At 37.6% G+C, this 19945-nt stretch overlaps 1 protein-coding gene and 1 non-coding gene across 2 annotated transcripts; both read left to right on the forward strand.

Moving 5' to 3' along the window:
* The first annotated feature begins 10336 nt into the window (after positions 1-10336).
* On the forward strand, positions 10337-10410 carry Trnas-aga (transfer RNA serine (anticodon AGA)). Its single transcript has one exon. It is a non-coding gene; the product is annotated as a tRNA-Ser (tRNA).
* A 4242-nt stretch (positions 10411-14652) lies between these two features.
* On the forward strand, positions 14653-18676 carry LOC139713559 (putative nuclease HARBI1). Its single transcript, XM_071625280.1, has 4 exons — positions 14653-14970; positions 15753-15979; positions 17493-17672; positions 18370-18676. The coding sequence occupies exons 1-4, from the start codon at positions 14653-14655 to the stop codon at positions 18674-18676; spliced, it is 1032 nt and encodes a 343-aa protein (XP_071481381.1).
* The last annotated feature ends 1269 nt before the right edge of the window (positions 18677-19945 follow it).

The following is a 19945-nucleotide window of genomic DNA, read 5'->3' on the forward strand; positions in this document are numbered from 1 at the left end:
TGTAACTTCTGTTTTATCTTGCGCACTCTTTGCCTGCGCATACCATTGTCTTAGGGTATGCGCACGCGCGTAACAGTGGGCGCAAAACTGAACACCCATTAGATTACACGGTATTCTGAAAACTGTTTTATCTTCTGTTGTAAGTCACGCCCCGTGCAAATTTATGCTTCTGAGATAAAACAGGGTGGAAGGTGTTTTAACTCCGTTGTAACTTTCGTTTTAACTTATGTTAGATAGTGAGATAATTCATCAAGTCAATATTGAGGTATGAGAGTTCAAAATAAAAAGATATACAAAAAATAAAAGCAATGTATGTACAGAAAGGCAAAAGATATAGCAGTTTGACAAAATGTAAACTCATTCCACAATACAAAATTTGGTAACAGTAACACTGCAAGTATACATACGCGTTGCATAAATAATGCACATAGATAAAAACACAAACACATGAACAGAAAGGTTACCGGCACCGTCGGCAATTTGTTTTAAGCACTATTCATTTCAAAAATGTGTTTCAAAATATTAAACATTTTTTAAATATGATTTCACTATCTTCACCAATAAGAATTCATTATCAGTACCTTTGGGTGTTTCAAAAATATTTATTGCTGGGGATGGCGCGAATCCTGAGAAAAGTATTAGAAGTCCAAGGTTCCATGATGGAACTAGACGTGATATTGATCTCCAAGAGATATCTTGTGAAGATAGTGACAACAACAACAACAACAACAACGATGATAATGATAATAATAACATGGCATTGCAAGGGCTTAACTTAATTTAGAAGCGTCTAGTTCCCCATAAACCATGAAATTTGGGTTCCTCTTATGAACGCCAGATATCTTCTTATTTTTTTAGACAAAATTTCAAAGAAAAAGACTCAATCTGAGATAGCTTTGCGAATCCCCTACCGCACCAACTATACGTCAAAACCGGTAAGAAGGCATAATGATCAAGCTTCTGTTGTAACTTTATTCTATCTCTGGCTCTCTTTACCTGCGCATACCATTGTCCTATTTCTTCGCACGCCAGAGAATGAGCGCTTGTTAAAACGCGCAGAGTTAAGCAAGGCGCATTTGCCCAAGGGAGCAATCTTATTGGTTGAAATGTCTTAGATGCTACTTCTAACAATATTTCCTATTGGATATGATTATTGCGATGGGCGTGGTTATCATGACTTACAACACCGTTAAAACAGTTTTCAGAATACCGATTTACAACTGTTTTAGCGGTGTTGTAACTCACAGACTTACAACATAAGTTACAACACAAGTTACAACAGAGATAAAACGGTGTTCAGAATACCACCCCTGGGGTGGTATTCTGAACACCGTTTTATCTCTGTTGTAACTTGTGTTGTAACTTATGTTGTAAGTCTGTGAGTTACAACACCGCTAAAACAGTTGTAAATCGGTATTCTGAAAACTGTTTTAACGGTGTTGTAAGTCATGATAACCACGCCCATCGCAATAATCATATCCAATAGGAAATATTGTTAGAAGTAGCATCTAAGACATCTCAACCAATAAGATTGCTCTCTTGGGCAAATGCGCCTTGCTTAACTCTGCGCGTTTTAACAAGCGCTCATTCTCTGGCGTGCGCACAAATAGGACAATGGTATGCGCAGGTAAAGAGAGCCAGAGATAAAATAAAGTTACAACAGAAGCTTGATCATTATGCCTTCTTACCGGTTTTGACGTATACTCATTAGTTGGTGCAGTAGGGGATTCGCAAAGCTATCTCAGATTGAGTCTTTTTATTTGAAATTTTGTTTCAAAATAAGAAGATATCTGGCGTTCATAAGAGGAACCCAAATTTCATGGTTTATGGGGAACTAGACGCTTCTAGATTAAGTTAAGCCCTTGCAATGCCATGTTATTATTATCATTATTATTATTGTTGTTGTTGTTGTCACTATCTTCACAAGATATCTCTTGGAGATCATTATCACGTCAAGTTCCATCATGGAACCTTATAGACCTCTAATACTTTTCTCAGAATTCGCGCCACCCCCAGCAATAAATATTTTTGAAACACCCAAAGGTACTGATAATGAATTCTTATTGGTGAAGATAGTGAAATTATATTAAAAAATATTTAATGTTTTGAAAGATATTTTTGAAATGAATAGTGCTTAAAACAAGTTACTGCCGACAGTGCCGGTAACCTTTCTGTTCATGTGTTTGTGTTTTTATCTATGTGCATAATTATGCTACGCGTATGTACTTGCAATGTTACTGTTACCAAATTTTGTATTGTGGAATGAGTTTACATTTTGTCAAACTGCTATATCATTTGCCTTTCTGTACATACATTGTTTTTATTTTTTGTGTATCTTTTTTATTTCGAACTCGCATACCACAATATTGAGTTGATGAATAATCTCACCATCTAACATAAGTTAAAACGAAAGTTACAACGGAGTTATAACACCTTCCACCCTGTTTTATCTCAGAAGCATAAACTTGCACGGGGCATGACTTACAACAGAAGATAAAACAGTTTTCAGAATACCGTGTAATCCAATGGGTGTTCAGGTTTGCGCCCACTGTTACGCGCGTGCGCATACCCTAAGACAATGGTATGCGCAGGCAAAGAGTGCGCAAGATAAAACACAAGTTACAACAGAAGTTACAACAGAAGTTACAACAGAGATAAAACGGTGTTCAGAATACCGATTTGTTACAACAGACTTACAACAGAGATAAAACAGTCTCAGAATACCACCCCTGGTTTACACGAATAGCGCCCCCATGAGGTGACCTTGAGAAATTTCAACCATAGCAAATAATAAGATCCTAGTTGCTTATCATTAGTGACAAATATGAAAATGATTGGTCTATAATAAGACATATGTAATGGGGATAAAGAAATTATGCAGAAAAATCATGTTTTTAGCATATTTCCTATGTATTTCTTTATATTTTGGAAAATAGTGCCCTCCATAGGCAACCTTGAGAAAATTCAAATGTACGGTCGTGTAGAGTATGAGTTCTTCTACCCATGTGCTAAATATGACGATGATACATCATATAATTTAAAAAAAATTATAAAGGGGGGGGGGGCACAATGTGCCCTCCTTGGGCCTGCGAGGGGTCAAAATAGCTTGGGCTTAATAGGGTTAAGATGCTTGAAATCTTATTTTCTTCGTAAATAGAACTGGAGCACTTGCCTTGGTATTTTTCCTGCTTTGCATGTCTGCCACAGAAAATAAAGCAATGAAATTTGATGCTGTTTTCAAATTAAACAGAAAGCGAATTTGAATTCTGACAGCATTAGCGGACAAGGAATTTGAAAGTATTTAAATCTCGAATTGCACGCGCTTTCCAGAGACATGGGAAACGATGGCTTTGTTACAAATTGCACTCGTAAGTCGGATGATCAGACATCGTCACTGGGAGAGTTTCCAGATTGCTCTTTTTCACACAATTTCCGCCTTTCGTTTCCTTGTATGTTAGCTTTTTATATAAAGTCAGGTAGAGGAATAGATATTACAGGATGTTTGTTGCAGCGACCGGCATTTTTACCATAAAAGTGTGTGATGAAACGAAGCTAACCGTGCTATGATCATGCTTACATGCAAACTTTAATAGACGAGGAATTAGTGAAGGTTACTGTTATTGATATCGTTGTTTTGCTGAAACGCGAGACGTTTGTACTTTCATGACTTGTCTTATTCATTCGTTCATTCAGTCAGTCAGTCACTCAGCCAGTCAGTCAGTCAGTCAGTCATCCATAAGATACGAAATAAACTACAACAATAACATTTCGTAGATTAAGTTTGGCGGCCACCTTGAATATCTGAGAAACTTCAAGGATGCAAGAGTTGCATCGTCCAGATTCGGAATCAGCACCCTTGAAATACGGTAAAACTATCACTAACTTGTTTCTAATTTCTCACCATCTAGAAGAAAATATACGTGGGAATTTCAAGTTTTAATTGGCAGCCATTAATTAGGCTATATGATTCCCTCACCCAAGCTATGCCTCTAATATCATTAGTTTATCATATTTTCAATTTGCAATCTTGAAATTCCACTGTTATGCAAATATGAAATGTCATAACTGTACATGTACCCATCCCAAACATTTTATCTCAGGTCTCATAATGTATTATTATGTTTACACGAATAGCGCCCCCATGAGGTGACTTTGAGAAATTTCAACCATAGCAAATGATAAGATCCTAGTTGCTTATCATTAGTGACAAATATGAAAATGATTGGTCTATAATAAGACATATGTAATGGGGATAAAGAAATTATGCAGAAAAATCATGTTTTTAGCATATTTCCTATGTATTTCTTTATATTTTGGAAAATAGTGCCCTCCATAGGCAACCTTGAGAAAATTCAAATGTACGGTCGTGTAGAGTATGAGTTCTTCTACCCATGTGCTAAATATGACGATGATACATCATATAATTAAAAAAAAATATATAAAGGGGGGGGGGCACAATGTGCCCTCCTTGGGCCTGCGAGGGGTCAAAATAGCTTGGGCTTAATAGGGTTAAGATGCTTGAAATCTTATTTTCTTCGTAAATAGAACTGGAGCACTTGCCTTGGTATTTTTCCTGCATTGCATGTCTACCACAGAAAATAAAGCAATGAAATTTGATGCTGTTTTCAAATTAAACAGAAAGCGAATTTGAATTCTGACAGCATTAGCGGACAAGGAATTTGAAAGTACTTAAATATCGAATTGCACGCGCTTTCCAGAGACATGGTAAACGATGGCTTTGTCACAAATTGCACGCGCAAGTCGGATGATCAGAATATCGTCACTGGGAGAGTTTCCAGAATGCTCTTTTTCACACAACTTCCGTCTTTCGTTTCCTTGTATGTTATCACTTTATAGGAAGTCAAGTAGAGGAATGGATATTACAGGATATTTGTTGCAGCGACCGGCATTTCTACCATTAAAGTGTGTGATGATATGAAGCTAACCCTGCTATGATCATGCTTACATGCAACCTTAGACGAGGAATTAGTGAGGGTTGCTGTTATTGATATCGTTGTTTTGCTGAAACGCGAAACGGTTGTACTTTCATGACTTGTCTTATTCATTCGTTCATTCATTCATTCAGTCAGTCAGTCATCCATAAGATACAAAATAAACTACAACAATAACATTTCGTAGGTTAAATTTAGCGGCCACCTTGAATATCTCAGAAACTTCAAGGGTGCAAGAGTTGCATCATCCAGATTCGGAATCACCACCCTTGAAATACAATAAAACTATCACTTGTTTCTAATTTCTCACCATCTAGAAGGAAATACGTGGGAATTTCAAGTTTTAATTGGCAGCCATTTAGGCCGCCATCTAGAATATCTCAAAACTCTCAAGGATGCAAGAGTTGCATCATCCAGGTTAGGATTCAACACCCTCGAAATAGGGCAAAAAAATCACTTGTTTTTAATATCTCACCATTCAGACTATTGCGTACATTAACGTGACTGTTTACGCTTTGGCCGGATGCAGCAGCTGTCAGCTGCTGTTTCGTGTTTAACAATAGTCGTAACATTCAGACTTTGCAAAATGCAAAGGCAGTTTCGAGCACTATCTATCATAGAATAGTACGTAATAATACTTCCGAGATACCATTAGCTATAGGACTGTGTCATAAGTCTAATAAAAGATCTAGCACTGTTGGACGGTATGTCTATGAGAGGTTATTTTTGTGTGAACCTGTAAGAATATCATAATCGGATAGTCTATCAAATCAGTCATAATCAAAATACACTCAACAACAACAACAAAAAAAAAGAACGTAAACACTTTTTCAAGTTCATATTATTTCTCATAGAAATTTTCGCTGAATATTAATGTTTTATATACCATGTTAAAGGTAATTTAATTGGCTATCAACCTGGTAGGTCAGGAAAAAAAAAATTACACATGAGTGAACACATTAGTTTTTCTCTTTGAAAGCAGCAGCAGCACAATTGTAAAAATTGCAAAAATGGAAAAGTTGACATTCATGCGTATGTGCTCTTCTATGTAGCAATAACAACAAAAGACAACCCAAAACATAAAAAAAATACAAATTAAGTTTCGAAAATCATCATATGATCTGTACGATGACTTTGTAACCCGCAAAGATAAAGAAATGCCAAATATAAGAAAGAAAATGAATCTTCTGTCAAATCCAAATTCAAATGGCATGAAATAGGATAATATACTTTAAAAAATGGAAGAAATTTCAAATGTTATTTCAAATTCAGAAGTCTAAAAATTATATTTGCTTCTTGGAATTGTCTCATGAATCCTTAAATTCCTTCATCAAAAGAGTGAAATAAAGAAATACTGTCCATTTATCATTCATTTGCGGCTTACTCCCTGCGTATTTTCAACATAGATTTGACAGAAAACTCTTAATTTTCCCCTTTAGTTTCCCACTTTGTTCGTGTTTGAGGATATAGAGATACAAGGGACGAAAACTTATTTTTGCTATTTCATTTATGTCTCTCATTGTGTTAAATTGGTCTTTTGTCAATGTTTATCATTGCTATCTTGAAGGGCATTTGTAAATGAATGACAAAATGTCATTTTTTTGCAATTTTTACTTTTGTGTCTTGAAAGACAAAAATATATGTGTTCACTCATGCATGAAATCTCCCTTTCTATTACGTACCAGGGCCCTGTTTCATAAAGCTGTTCGTAAAGTTACGAACAACTTACGAGCGACTGGTGATCAGTTCTGATGTGCTATACTTTTTTTTTTTTTTTTTTTTTTTGCTGAGTGTTTAACACATTTTCCAAAGAACGATAATGTTAAAAGTAATTCTTTACAAAATGCACGGTGCCTGATTGAAACTTATTATATATAATTTTAAAGATATCCCCCTCTAATATGAATGGAACAATCTCTTACCTTTCCCTGCTGTTTTGGCGTTTTCATTGTTCGATGTGAATAATGCAAATAGCATAATATATCAATCATGCATGGGGCTCATTGTCAGTGTCGTGATATGTTGCTTTTGAAAAGGCGCTCGCTACCCCAATGTATTAACTCTCGCAGCTCGCCGGTCTGTGTGTGCGAGTCCAATGCTCTCTGCATGCAAGCGAGCTGCCTTTGCAAAAGGTAAAGTGTAATATAAAGTGCTAAAGGCCAAAGGCCGCGTCACACCTCTCCGGGCAAGTCTTGCTTGTGACTTGCGAAGAACAATTTTTGCTACCCGGAGGTTCCCGCAGATGGCCCGCACATGGCAGTACCTACCACGTATCTCACCCGGTAGTTGCCAGGAGTTGCGCACGCAATACATAATTCCCTTTACCCGCAGCCAAGTTTTGGCCCTGTCACATCTTTCCGGGCAAGATACGCGGGTTTGATGCGTGTGGGGATTTTCGAGCACGCAGGACAAATTTTGCAGGCGGACAAGGATTTGGACGAGTTTCGCATGCGTCTTACCTGCTGGACCCGAGCTACTTACGTTCTACTTACTTCCATTCCGTTTGACCTGCGTATAGGCGCATAGGTGAAGGAATTCTTCTGAAGGAATTTGATATGGCAGATGTCCCACAGAATGTCATGCAGATGACACGTGTTTCTGGCGCAAAAGCATAGATCCACGGGCAACTTACGGACTTCAAGCTTGTTAACTACCTGCGACCTGCAGCAGCTACGGGCCTCCTACCGGTGTTAGGCGTGAACCTCTGCGGGCAATCCCCTCGACTCACCCGGAAAAGTTTTGATCATGCTCAAAACTTGGCTGCAGGTAAATTGAACTTGCGTGCGCACCTCCAGGCAACTGCGGGCGAGATACACGCTGTGTACTGTCAGATGCGGGCGAACTGCTGGGAGGTCTGGGTAGCAATTTTTTTTCCCCTGTATATCAACCCGCAATGCTTTCCCAGACATGGTGTGAAAAGGCCTTGAGCATGTGCATGCTCAAAACTCGTTCCGGGTGAGTCGCGGGGGTTTGCTCGCATAGGTACACATAGAACGCCAGTAGGAGGCCCTTAGTGGCAGCACCTCGCAGGTAACTCATACGAGGGTACTTCGCAAATGTAACACAGGTACTTCGCAGACCCGTATGTCACTCGTAACTGAAAACGGATCGGTTTCGAAGCTCTCACGCAGATTACACGGAATACACGCAAGTAGCAGGTAACTAGCACGCGTCTAGCAGGTATAAAGACCAAAGACGCAATTACGGAACTCGCCAACATCCTTGTTCGCCCGCAGAACATTTTCCTGCGTGCTGGAAAACCCCTACTCGCAACAAGCCCGAACAAGCTTACACGGAAAGGTGTGCCAGGCCTTGACGGTTGCCGAATTATTATTATTATTATTATTATTTATTCGGCAGTTCAATATACAATGTACAATACAAGCTGATATAAAATACAAACAGAAAATCGTAAATACATGATATAAAAATTGTGGTGGTTCCAGGTGCATGCTGCTGGTTGCCAGGGGAGGAAAAGGCAAACTTAATCACCGAGGCTCGAGACCTGTTCGGTCTTCGAACATTCGAAATTCGATTCAATGGTACGAAATAAACGTTGCAACAATGACATGTTTAATGCGTCGACTTGTATTACAGTAAATGTTGTATATTTCCGTTGTTTGGCTATGTAGATGGATCGCACTGACGGATCGCAGAATGTGAAGATCAAATTCGTTTTTGTTTACACAATTTCATGAATTTTTTATGCGAATTAGCCAGATGTTGTCGATTCTTTATTTTGAGGGTGAACCAACTTTAGGCCTACATATTTTCACTTTCTCTCGTAAATTGTATCGTTAACATTGTTCCCTAACCATTTGCTTAGACAATACACACTTTGACATTAAACAGGCTACAATTATTCTACACTTGAAATTTTGTCTTTAATCGATATTATTTGTAATTCGTTGATTTTGTAACCTTTGTATGTGATGCAGGGCTCCCTTGCAAAGCAGGCCATTGAGGCTCTGAACGGGACAACCCTGCTTTTAAAGAAAACATGAATAAATAAAAAATAAAAAAATCATGTTTGCCTAGAAATCGTTTGTCAGTGTTTTCTTATGCGAGACGGTACGTCTGTTTGTATCAGTGTGTACTCGGATTGCTTGTGTGTGTGTCTGTATCTGTGGTTCTGTGTGTGTGTGGGGGGGGGGGGCACTTGTGTTGTGTGTATGTTAAAGCTCCTGAATGTAAAATGTGGACGGCTACAGAAAATAAATACATGAATGACTGGGAAATCACTCCAGATAGAGATATGAGACGAATATGAATGAAAATTTAACGAAAATGATTGACAAAAGACGAAATCGATCCTGTTGCTTTGAGTGCTGCGAGTGAGACTGACGAATTTGAACTGTAAATGACGAAAATGTATACCAAATGACTAAATTAAATGGACTTTATTTGAAAATGAACGACGAAAGACGAATTTGAAAGTAAGATTGGCCTATTCCCGACATCCAACGACGAAATTGAAATAAAAATTTGTGAAATTGAATGAAAAATGAAAAAATGAATGGGAAAACCTATATTAAGTGATGTTATGTAGGCATCAAGTTGCATGGTTATGATAATACGGTAATTGTTTACATAAAGACAATCATATGATAGAAATAAGATTAGTAATGATAGTATAAATTATAATGATTAATGATAATGGGAAATTATGATAATTGGATGTGAGAATACAGTAGTTTTAATTAACACGATAGAGTAGATTGTAACAGTATTATGTCAAGAAGGAATTCCAAGAAGCCAGCTAGGGAGTAATGTCGTGATTTTGAATGAATATGAGTGCATAATGTTCGAAGTAAAGATGATTATATACGCATGTGCCTCATTTTTATGCTGACAACGATGATGATTATGGTTTGAGAATTCAAAGGTTTAGGGTTGGGGGTCGGATGGGAATCCAGGAATCTGCTAGATTTATGTTGAATTTGTATTTTTTCCAATTTTTGATATTAGTTAATGTATGAATATATTTATAAATGAAGTCAATGGTTGGATGATTATACTGGAATTTTATTGTGTTTTTCATGTTTTGAGGTTTGATGTATAAGCCATGGCGTTAAGGGGTTGGGATCAGGGGTTTAGTGATATAAATATATATATATATATATATATATATATATATATATATATATATCTATATATATAATATATATATATATATATATATATATATATATATATATATATATATTGAAACAAGGAAGGAAAAACTTACCAGAAACAATTGTAATAATAAATAGCGAAAACTTTGAACAAAGAAAATGGGTTTTCATCGAGATTCGAACCCGAGACCTCCGGATTACTAGACCGGTGCTCTACCGACTGAGCTATTGAAAGCCCTAGATCGGTCTTCGTCCCAAACCCTTAGGGCTTTCAATAGCTCAGTCGGTAGAGCACCGGTCTAGAAATCCGGAGGTCTCGGGTTCGAATCCCGATGAAAACCCATTATCTTTGCTCAAAGTTTTCCCTATTTATTATTACAATAAGCCAGTTCGGAGATAGCTCATGTGCACATGGGTACAAATGACCTTTCATTTTTCTCAGTTGGTTAGGCACTTTACTCAATTCAAATCGACATAATGCAGCAGCTTGTCCAACATAGCAATTTATGGAACTCGTATTCTAACAAAGAATGAACCTGTGTAGATGAAGTCACCGGAATGGTTCGTCAATCAACACTTTGGGAAGCATCTATTTCATTATGCTGTTTTGAATACATTAACAAACTTTTTCTGTTAACAATGCCAAATACCAGGCTTGCTGTCAGGCGGATGTGCTGGCAGGCACCATTTATAAGGATTCCATGAATAATCAAAGCATTACAGATGCTTATCTCAGTGAAATCAAAATCCAACCTGTCTCTCGGTACAAATGACCTTTTTCTGCTCATGCTCAAACTGGAACCCCGAACTGGCTTATTGGGCCGGATGCATAAACGCTAGCAATTGCTTGTGCTAGCCTTTTACTCGAATCCGTATGCATAAAAACAAGCAATTGCTTGCGAGCAGAAGCTCTTGCTAGCAAGTACAAGCAATTGCTTGCTGTCCGCAAGCAATTGCTTAGAGACCTGGGGTGGTATTCTGAGACCGTTTTATCTCTGTTGTAAGTCTGTTATAGCAAATCGGTATTCTGAACACCGTTTTGTCTCTGTTGTAACTTTAACTTCTGTTGTAACTAGTGTTTTATCTTGCGCACTCTTTGCCTGCGCATACCATTGTCTTATAGGGTATGCGCACGCGCGTAACAGTGGGCGCAAACATGAACACCCATTAGATTACACGGTATTCTGAAAACTGTTTTATCTTCTGTTGTAAGTCACGCCCCGTGCAAATTTATGCTTCTGAGATAAAACAGGGTGGAAGGTGTTATAACTCCGTTGTAACTTTCGTTTTAACTTATGTTAGATGGTGAGATTATTCATCAACTCAATATTGTGGTATGCGAGTTAGAAATAAAAAAGATACACAAAAAATAAAAACAATGTATGTACAGAAAGGCAAATGATATAGTAGTCTGACAAAATGTAAACTCATTCCACAATACAAAATTTGGTAACAGGAACATTGCAAGTACATAGGGCCTACGCGTAGCATAATTATGCACATAGATAAAAACACAAACACATGAATAGAAAGGTTACCGGCACTGTCGGCAGTAACTTGTTTTAAGCACTATTCATTTCAAAAATATCTTTCAAAATATTGAATATTTTTTAATATGATTTCACTATCTTCACCAATAAGAATTCATTATCAGTACCTTTTGGGTGTTTCAAAAGTATTATTGCTGGGGATGGCGCGAATCCTGAGAAAAGTATTAGAAGTCTAAGGTTCCATGATGGAACTTGACGTATTGATCTCCACTGGATTTGAGATATCTTGTGAAGATAGTGACAACAACAACAACAACAATAATAATGATAATAACATGGCATTGCAAGGGCTTAACTTAATTTAGAAGCGTCTAGTTCCCATAAACCATGAAATTTGGGTTCCTCTTATGAATGCCAGATATCTTATTTTTTCAACAAAATTTCAAATAAAAAGACTCAATCTGAGAAAGCTTTGCGAATCCCCTACTGCACCAACTATACGTCAAAATCGGTAAGAAGGCATAATGATCAAGCTTCTGTTGTGACTTTATTCTATCTCTGGCTCTCTTTACCTGCGCATACCATTGTCCTATTTGTGCGCACGCCAGAGAATGAGCGCTTGTTAAAACGCGCAGAGTTAAGCAAGGCGCATTTGTCCAAGGGAGCAATCTTATTGGTTGAAATGTCTTAGATGCTACTTCTAACAATATTTCCTTTTGGATATGATTATTGCGATGGGCGTGGTTATCATGACTTACAATACCGTTAAAACAGTTTTCAGAATACCGATTTACAACTGTTTTAGCGGTGTTGTAACTCACAGACTTACAACACAAGTTACAACACAGGTTACAACAGAGATAAAACGGTGTTCAGAATACCACCCCAGGCATTTGCTTAAAAACGTATGCATAAAACATACCTTTTGCTAGTTCTTGCTAGCAATTGCTTACGATTTTCCAAGCTCTGTAAAATAAGCTTGAGCTTTTGCTTATCTGGGACGTTCCCTTTTAAGTATCATTTTCATATTCATGGAAGAAAGACAACAATTGTGAAGGAGTGGTATAAATCTACAAGAAATTACTCTTAAGTAGAGTAAGAAATTTTTCATTTCAACAACGGGAATGTCCAGTGGTTAGCACGCAAAATTTGATGAAAAACAGGTAGGATGTCTCACTTCGGTGGAGAGCAAGGAGACGTCTCTCCACGTGCGATCTGGCAGATGCGGGCTATTGTAAGCAGTGGTGGGAATCAGTCAGTAATACGAGTGTGTGTATAGTTGTGTGTGTGTGCGTCTGTGTGTGCATTTATGAGTGTCATTTCATAGCTCTTCTGCTATGTCAGGAAATGTTTCCGCACACACATGCCCTTTCAAATGCATGCTGCCACACTCGCCTTTGTTCTTGTGTTCGCACAGGCGTGACGCTATTGTTCGAACCCTAAGCAATTGCTTGCTGAATGCAAGCAAAAGGTATGTGCACAAGCAAAAGATTATGCATATGTATTTAAGCAATTGCTTGAGCTAGACCTTTTACTAGACGAGCTTGTGCTTTTGCTTGAAGCAATTGCTTACAAGCAATTGCTTGTTTTATGCATTCGGCCCATTGTTTCTGGTCTGATTTTCCTTCCTTGTTTCAAAATATATTACAAAAAGCTGCATCGCTTCGGCGATCCCTCACATTATTCCAAAGTTGATTGACATCATTTGGGTTTATGTCAGGTTAATGTGTGTGTGTGTGTGTGGCACACATACACACACTATAGCTTGTGACCACATGCACGAGCAAAGAGAGTTAAGGGTTTGGGACGAACACCGATCTTGGGCTTTCAATAGCTCAGTTGGTAGAGCACCGGTCTAGTAATCCGGAGGTCTCGGGTTCGAATTCCGATGAAAACCCATTTTCTTTGCTCAAAGTTTTCGCTATATATAATATATACTATATATATTTTTTTTTTTCAAGTTTTGAATGAGTGTTAAATGTTTCTTAGGGGCAACATGTGTGAGTTCATATGCCTACGGGCAATAGTAAATGTCTTCACTTTTGTGTGCCCTGACCCTCACTTAGTCTCCATTCATTTCATTTTCATTTTGTGTAACGTGTATAGTACAGTGTATCCTTTGTAATGTTCATTGTTCATGTTTGTAATGTTTATGATATGAATCCTATATTCTTTACCTAGTCGAATGAATAATAACATAGCTTTCCCCGGTCATATTCATACTTTTTTCATTCAAGTTGATATTCCGAGCATTCAATTTCAAGTATTCGGCGCTTGCAGCACTGATTCAGCAATCTAATTCAAAATATTCACTATTGGAGCATTCAAATTCACTGTCGGAGCATTCAAATTGTCCGTCGGAGCATTCAAATTCACTATCGGAGCATTTCACATTATTTCACGTATTTCACAAATGAGCATTCAAATTCATGTCAATCTGGCAACGGAATCTTGTCAGTCATTCAAATTCTTGAATAGGCAACCACGTTCCAAATAAGTGCATTCAATTTAAGCAGTCCTGGCTTTAGTTAGTTTGGGGCCGTGTATGTGTGTCTTTTTCATTTAGCGTTGAATATATTGGGATCTATGTTGAAGGTTATTAAACGAGTATAGAAGTCCACCCGATCACTGGAAAAAAAAATGAACTCGGGCTTCACGAAAAGGAATACACAGGCACACGTTCCTCGGATAGGACATAATATGGAGGCCCCATGTGTGAGAGCGTCACAACTCATGTACGTAAAAGATCCCACTTCATTTATTTATCCCCAAAAGCAGAGTGTTTAACCCGGTGAAGTGGCCCTACCTAATATCCAGCTGGACCCCATAGAAGACCAGGGGGGTGTTTCATAAAGCTGTTCGTAAGTGACCAACTTGATCGTAAATGCACCCAGTTGTTCGTAAGTGCACCCACTTGTTCGTAAAGTTCTTCGTAGAGTTGTTCGTAAAGTTACGATCAACTAGGGCCGTTTCATAAAAATTTGAGTTGTTCGTAAGTTCCACAAGTTGCTCGTAACTTTACGACAGGTTTGGGCTGCTCTTAAAAATCAAAGGTTGTTCACAAGTCAATCGTAAGTGCTTCATAGCAACAAAATGGCTGCTAGAGGCAGGAGGGTCTTCCTCCCTAGAGAAAATCCTTTCCTGGGAATGGATGACACCAAGATCAAGAAAGCATATAGATTCACACGCCAAGGAATTCACTTTCTGGTGAACCTACTTAGAGGCGACATTCAGCCTAGAACAAACAGGAACAAGTCGTTGGCAGTCATTGTGCAAGTGTGCATAGCACTGATGTACTTTGCAGGAGGCAGTCTGCTCAGTCAAGTGGCTAGAGCACACCGAGTAAGCATTGCCACCGTGTCACGATGCATCCGGAGAGTGACACTGGCATTGGTTCGACGGAGAAGTCAGGTAGGCGATTTCTCTTGCATCTTCTTTAATTTTGAGAACATTCTGTATAGAAGTGTAGAACTCTATTTCTCTTTAAAATAATATGTATGAAATTGTAGTTAACCTTAATGGGATACAGTAATTCACTGAATTGCACAAAATGTAATATGCACTCTAGTAACGCCTAACGGTTAATACTAGTAGAACTACAATGTATAATCATTCAGTCTTACTGAGTCACCAATTCTTTCTCTGAGTCTATTCTAACCACTAGCACTAGATGTGTATATAATATTAGTAATAACCTACTACTAGATTTTCTAGTCTGTTGACGTCCGTCCAAGGCAATAGGAGCACACATATGTGACTCTGCTGTGTCTAAATCACTAAAACTTAGGGGGGGGGGGGGTAGACCTCTAGTGCCATAGTAGTAGTGGATGTGGGCAGCCGATAAGAAAAAGGCACATTTTGTACAATAAAAATCGATGCCAAGTGCAGGAGCTGTCACTGGTTTAACACGTAGATGCATCATTTCCTCACGATTTAACCTCCCCCCCCCCCCCCCCCATGCCTACAACGCAACGATCACCTACCTACCCCTAGCCCTACGCCGCCGGCTATCACCGGCTCGCCGCTAGGCCTCGCTCGGGTTCTAGCTACAGTGGGTGGACCGGTACTACACTGTCCCACTCGTAAGAATTGAAGTTAGCAGTATAAGTTCATATAGCACATTGAGTCGAATGAAGATTGAAAAAAGCCCAAACTAAAGATAAACTTAACTTCAAATTATATTTCCAATGCAGTTCATCAAATTCCCAACTGGTGCCGATGCAGACAGAGTGAAGAACGAGTTCTTCGCAATCGCAGGATTCCCGAGTGTCTTGGGAGCTGTGGATTGCACTCATGTCGGTCTAAACTCGTCAGTCCTCGGTGTGAATGAACATGTGTACGTCAACCGAAAGTTTCGTCACACCATAAACGTCCAAATGGTGTGTGACGCAAAATACGTCATCACCAACGTCGTGGCCAGGTACAACTCGTAGAACACGTACAAAACTTGTAGGCTATTTTTCCCTTAATATTAGTGTCTCCATAGAGGGGGGAGGGGGGTGGGGTGTAATTTGCGAGAGGGAGCACTGGCATGCTCATTTGGAGGAGCCGGAAGCCGGGAGCCCCCACCCCCCCCCCCCCCAAAAAAAAAAAAAAACAACAACAACAACAACAAACAAACAAACAAACAAACAAACAAACAAACAAAAAATGTATTTTACATGTATATAATATAATCATATCATAAGGACACAACCAATTAAATGCGAGAAATAAAGTAATTTAAGAAAGTAATAAGAAATCAAGTTAAGATAATTTGGGGGGGGGGCGGGACGGTGGAGGGTGTACATCATCAACATGTCAAATATGACATAATGAGGAATTGTGAAATTTATATTTAATTGGAATTATTTTGATTCAATCCTTAATTTCTTTAGAATTGTTTGAGTTTGGATTGGATGCAAATGCAGCCTGTAAACCCCTATAATTTCCAAAATTTTCAAACCTTGTCTGTGCCTCTGCTTAGCTATGATCTACTTCATGTATGCAGACATTTTCATTTTTATTTTCTGCCTGCCTTTTCATCGTTTAATAATTCTTAACGAGAAGGGGTGTGGTGGGCCGATTTGGAATTTCACATTTCTATATAACAATGAAGTTGATTTGAATAATAACTTAAAATGAATCTTTGTGTATTTTGGATTTTTGTTTTATAATTTAGATGTAATTATCTAACATAGGCCAACTTATGCTTCAATTTTGTGGTTTGATTTGTTATGAAGCAATGTATATAATTATTCCCCCTTTTGAAACACACCATTCATTTGGAATAAATACTTTTACAAAGACAGAAAGGAATGTCTATACAAGATAGAGAAAAGAAAATGCATGCGAAAGTCTGACAGTCTGAAATTAACCAGGGTTTATCAAATGATTTAATTTTCAATGAAATACATCATCTTTAGGGTATATTTAAACAATTTGGATATTTAGAGAAAAATAATTGCTTGAAGTGTACCACTTTTCTTCTCAAAAGAATGCATATTTTGAAGAGGTCCTATAAATGTATAAGCAAAAAGGGAGTAGGGGAATAATTGAAAAAAAAAAGATATTACAGAGAATGTGTAGTTAATCAAATGCAACAATGCCTTTAGATTATCCTGAAATCCAAATTTCCTTTCTAATTCCTACAAACTTTTGATAAGGTTTACCAAAATATTTATAACTTCAACATCATTAACTAATTCTGACAATGCTATGTTGTAAGTATTTACATCTCAGTGAGAATATATAGATATATCCCACATAAAAATATCATTCTATCACATTACAATTCTGCTCGAAGCTGAAACTTTTAAATCTAACCTTCAAACCATTGCTTTCCTGAAACTTTGTACATTTATCTATTTTGAAACTTTTTAAAAACTGCATACTGTCAGGGTCACATTAAACAGATAATACAAGTTACCGATACATGTACTATGACCTTGCAGATGGCCCGGCTCTGTGCATGATGCACGCATCCTGCAAATGAGTCATCTGGGAAGATTCCTACAAAACAGAGGGGATAGTGGTTTCCTGTTAGGAGACAGCGGCTATCCCCTCAGACGATGGGTCCAAACTCCCTTTGGTGAAAACAAAGATGACACACCACCGAAAAGAGCATACAACAGGTATGTGCAATGTATCAAAAAACCCCAAGATATCCGCTACAACTTTCATAGTACATGTATGTATATATGAATGAATTTTTAAAGTCCTAAAAATGCATGTATGAGCTGGAACAAAGAAGGGCATCCACCCCCCCCTTTCATTTGTATTTGTAAATAATTGGCATTTCACTATTTCATTAAAAGTGTAAAATTATAAAACTGTCTCCCATCCAATTGATTTTTAATCAGTGGCATTTCTGAGCATATTGCTTTCTGTGCTCTATTTCAACAATAGACACATTAAACTCCCCAATGAGTAACTACATCATTGACACTTCCCACCTGACAACTCTTTGACTGACAACTACATGAGGATGTTCCCTTCCAAGAGAGCTCTCCCTTCATAGAACAACTCCCTTGATACCACAGGGTCATTGATCGTTTTCTTCCATGGTGGATTAAAATCATCCTCAGAGATGGAGGAGCTATCCTGTACGAGAGAAGAAATACAGTGTATTTAGCAATTTACATTTGACTGTCTTGTTTTCTAAGTGCTGGTGAAATTTCATTCCAGTGGTCTACATGTCTGATGAAAATGGGGAAGGACAGTCAACATCTTCTTTCTCTAAAAGCTTTACCTAAATCCACAATTAACATGCATTTTGTGACATATCATTTTAAATTTTTTCCAACTTATTTTAAATTCCTTTAAATGCAGAGCTCATGCAAGAACTCGATGTTTGATTGAGATGACCTTTGGACAGCTGAAGAACAAATTCCGTTGTTTGAAGGGTCAAGGCATGCAGATGGCTCCAAGAAGGGTCTGCGATGTTGTTGTCGCATGTGCTGTGCTACACAACATTTCTAAATTCCTCAACGAACCAGATGATGAAGTAGACGAGGAGGAGGTAGTCGCAGAAGACGATGAACAGGAAGTGGGCAATGTCGAAGAGGACAATGATGACCACGAGTACCAAGTTGGACAGATGGTCCAAATGGACATTGTCAATGACTTCTTCTCTTAATCTCACCTTATTCGTCAGGAGTGTTGTGAGATGTATGTGCTATGGTAATTAACGGAAATCTAAGTTGCATTCGGGGGGGGGGGGGTTGTTGTGGAAAAGTACACGTCTTCCAAACACATGTAGAAATAAACAATTTCATTATGCTCTCTCTTATCTTTTAGCAATACATGTACTGTACGGATGTGATTCTCAACATCACTAATTCTCCTGATTTACAAACATGTGTGATATTTCAAATGATTGCTGAAGTACTTTCAAGAGTCGTACATGATTAATGACATGACCAGAACCGCCACCTTAAATATTCACATTTAAGGGAGAATTTACAAAGACATCGTAATGGAGATCTTTCTCAAGCTTGCACGATCCATTTTGGGAAATCAATGTACGAATCAGGCGTATGTTGAAAATCTGTAATTTTTCCCTATCAAAATAAGTCTGTTTTCGGGAATTCTCCACGAGAAGCTTGGAGACTTGGCAGCTATTTCTTAACAAAGATCATCAATGTATATAACAATGTGAAGAACTTTATATACTTGCAGAATGATTTGAATGTAATTGAGAATCATCAAAGCTGTATATTTGAAATAATTATTTCTCAATCAAATGTATTGAATACATAGGAAACAATGCTAGTTAAATGTATTGTTTCTATCATAATGAAAAGTCATTTAGCTGCAATTTTGGAAGAAACTTATGAGCAATGTATTTTCACAATTGTTTATGAGCTTATCTTGTTGATAAGTCTGACGTGGAACTATTCAAATAAGGTAAAATATACATTCTACCATTCTAGAGGTACAAAATTGATATTTGTGGAAGAAGTATCTATTCATGATGCATAGCAAAAGTAAATGGCAACTCTTATGTTCTTGCTTCTCTTCAGAAACCTTGCTTGGTTATTTAAGTTCAACTGCCAAAAATGAAATAGAAGAGAATGTGATGTTTATGTTCAAGTGTCAAAGTTTTATTTCAATATTTCAGAAAATATTATAATTATATAAAATATAATAACATTCTGTCAAGTAATTACATATTTACATGCAATTCGAAAGCTGATTATATAAAATATAATAACATTCTGTCAAATACATATGTACATACAGGAATCAATATTTGAAATTCCAAAGTTGGCCCACGAATTAATGGCAATAAATATCAGATGAATTCAATTAATATTTAATAATAATGGTAAGAATTATCAATACTAAGAATAACTTACACATATTGCATATATTGGAATACGACTTTTTAAGCAGCATTTCATCT

This window comes from Diadema antillarum, unplaced genomic scaffold, assembly GCF_040938485.1.
Source record: "Diadema antillarum isolate AM-2024a unplaced genomic scaffold, OU_Dant_1.0 seq00002003_RagTag, whole genome shotgun sequence".
NCBI lineage: Eukaryota > Metazoa > Echinodermata > Echinoidea > Diadematoida > Diadematidae > Diadema > Diadema antillarum.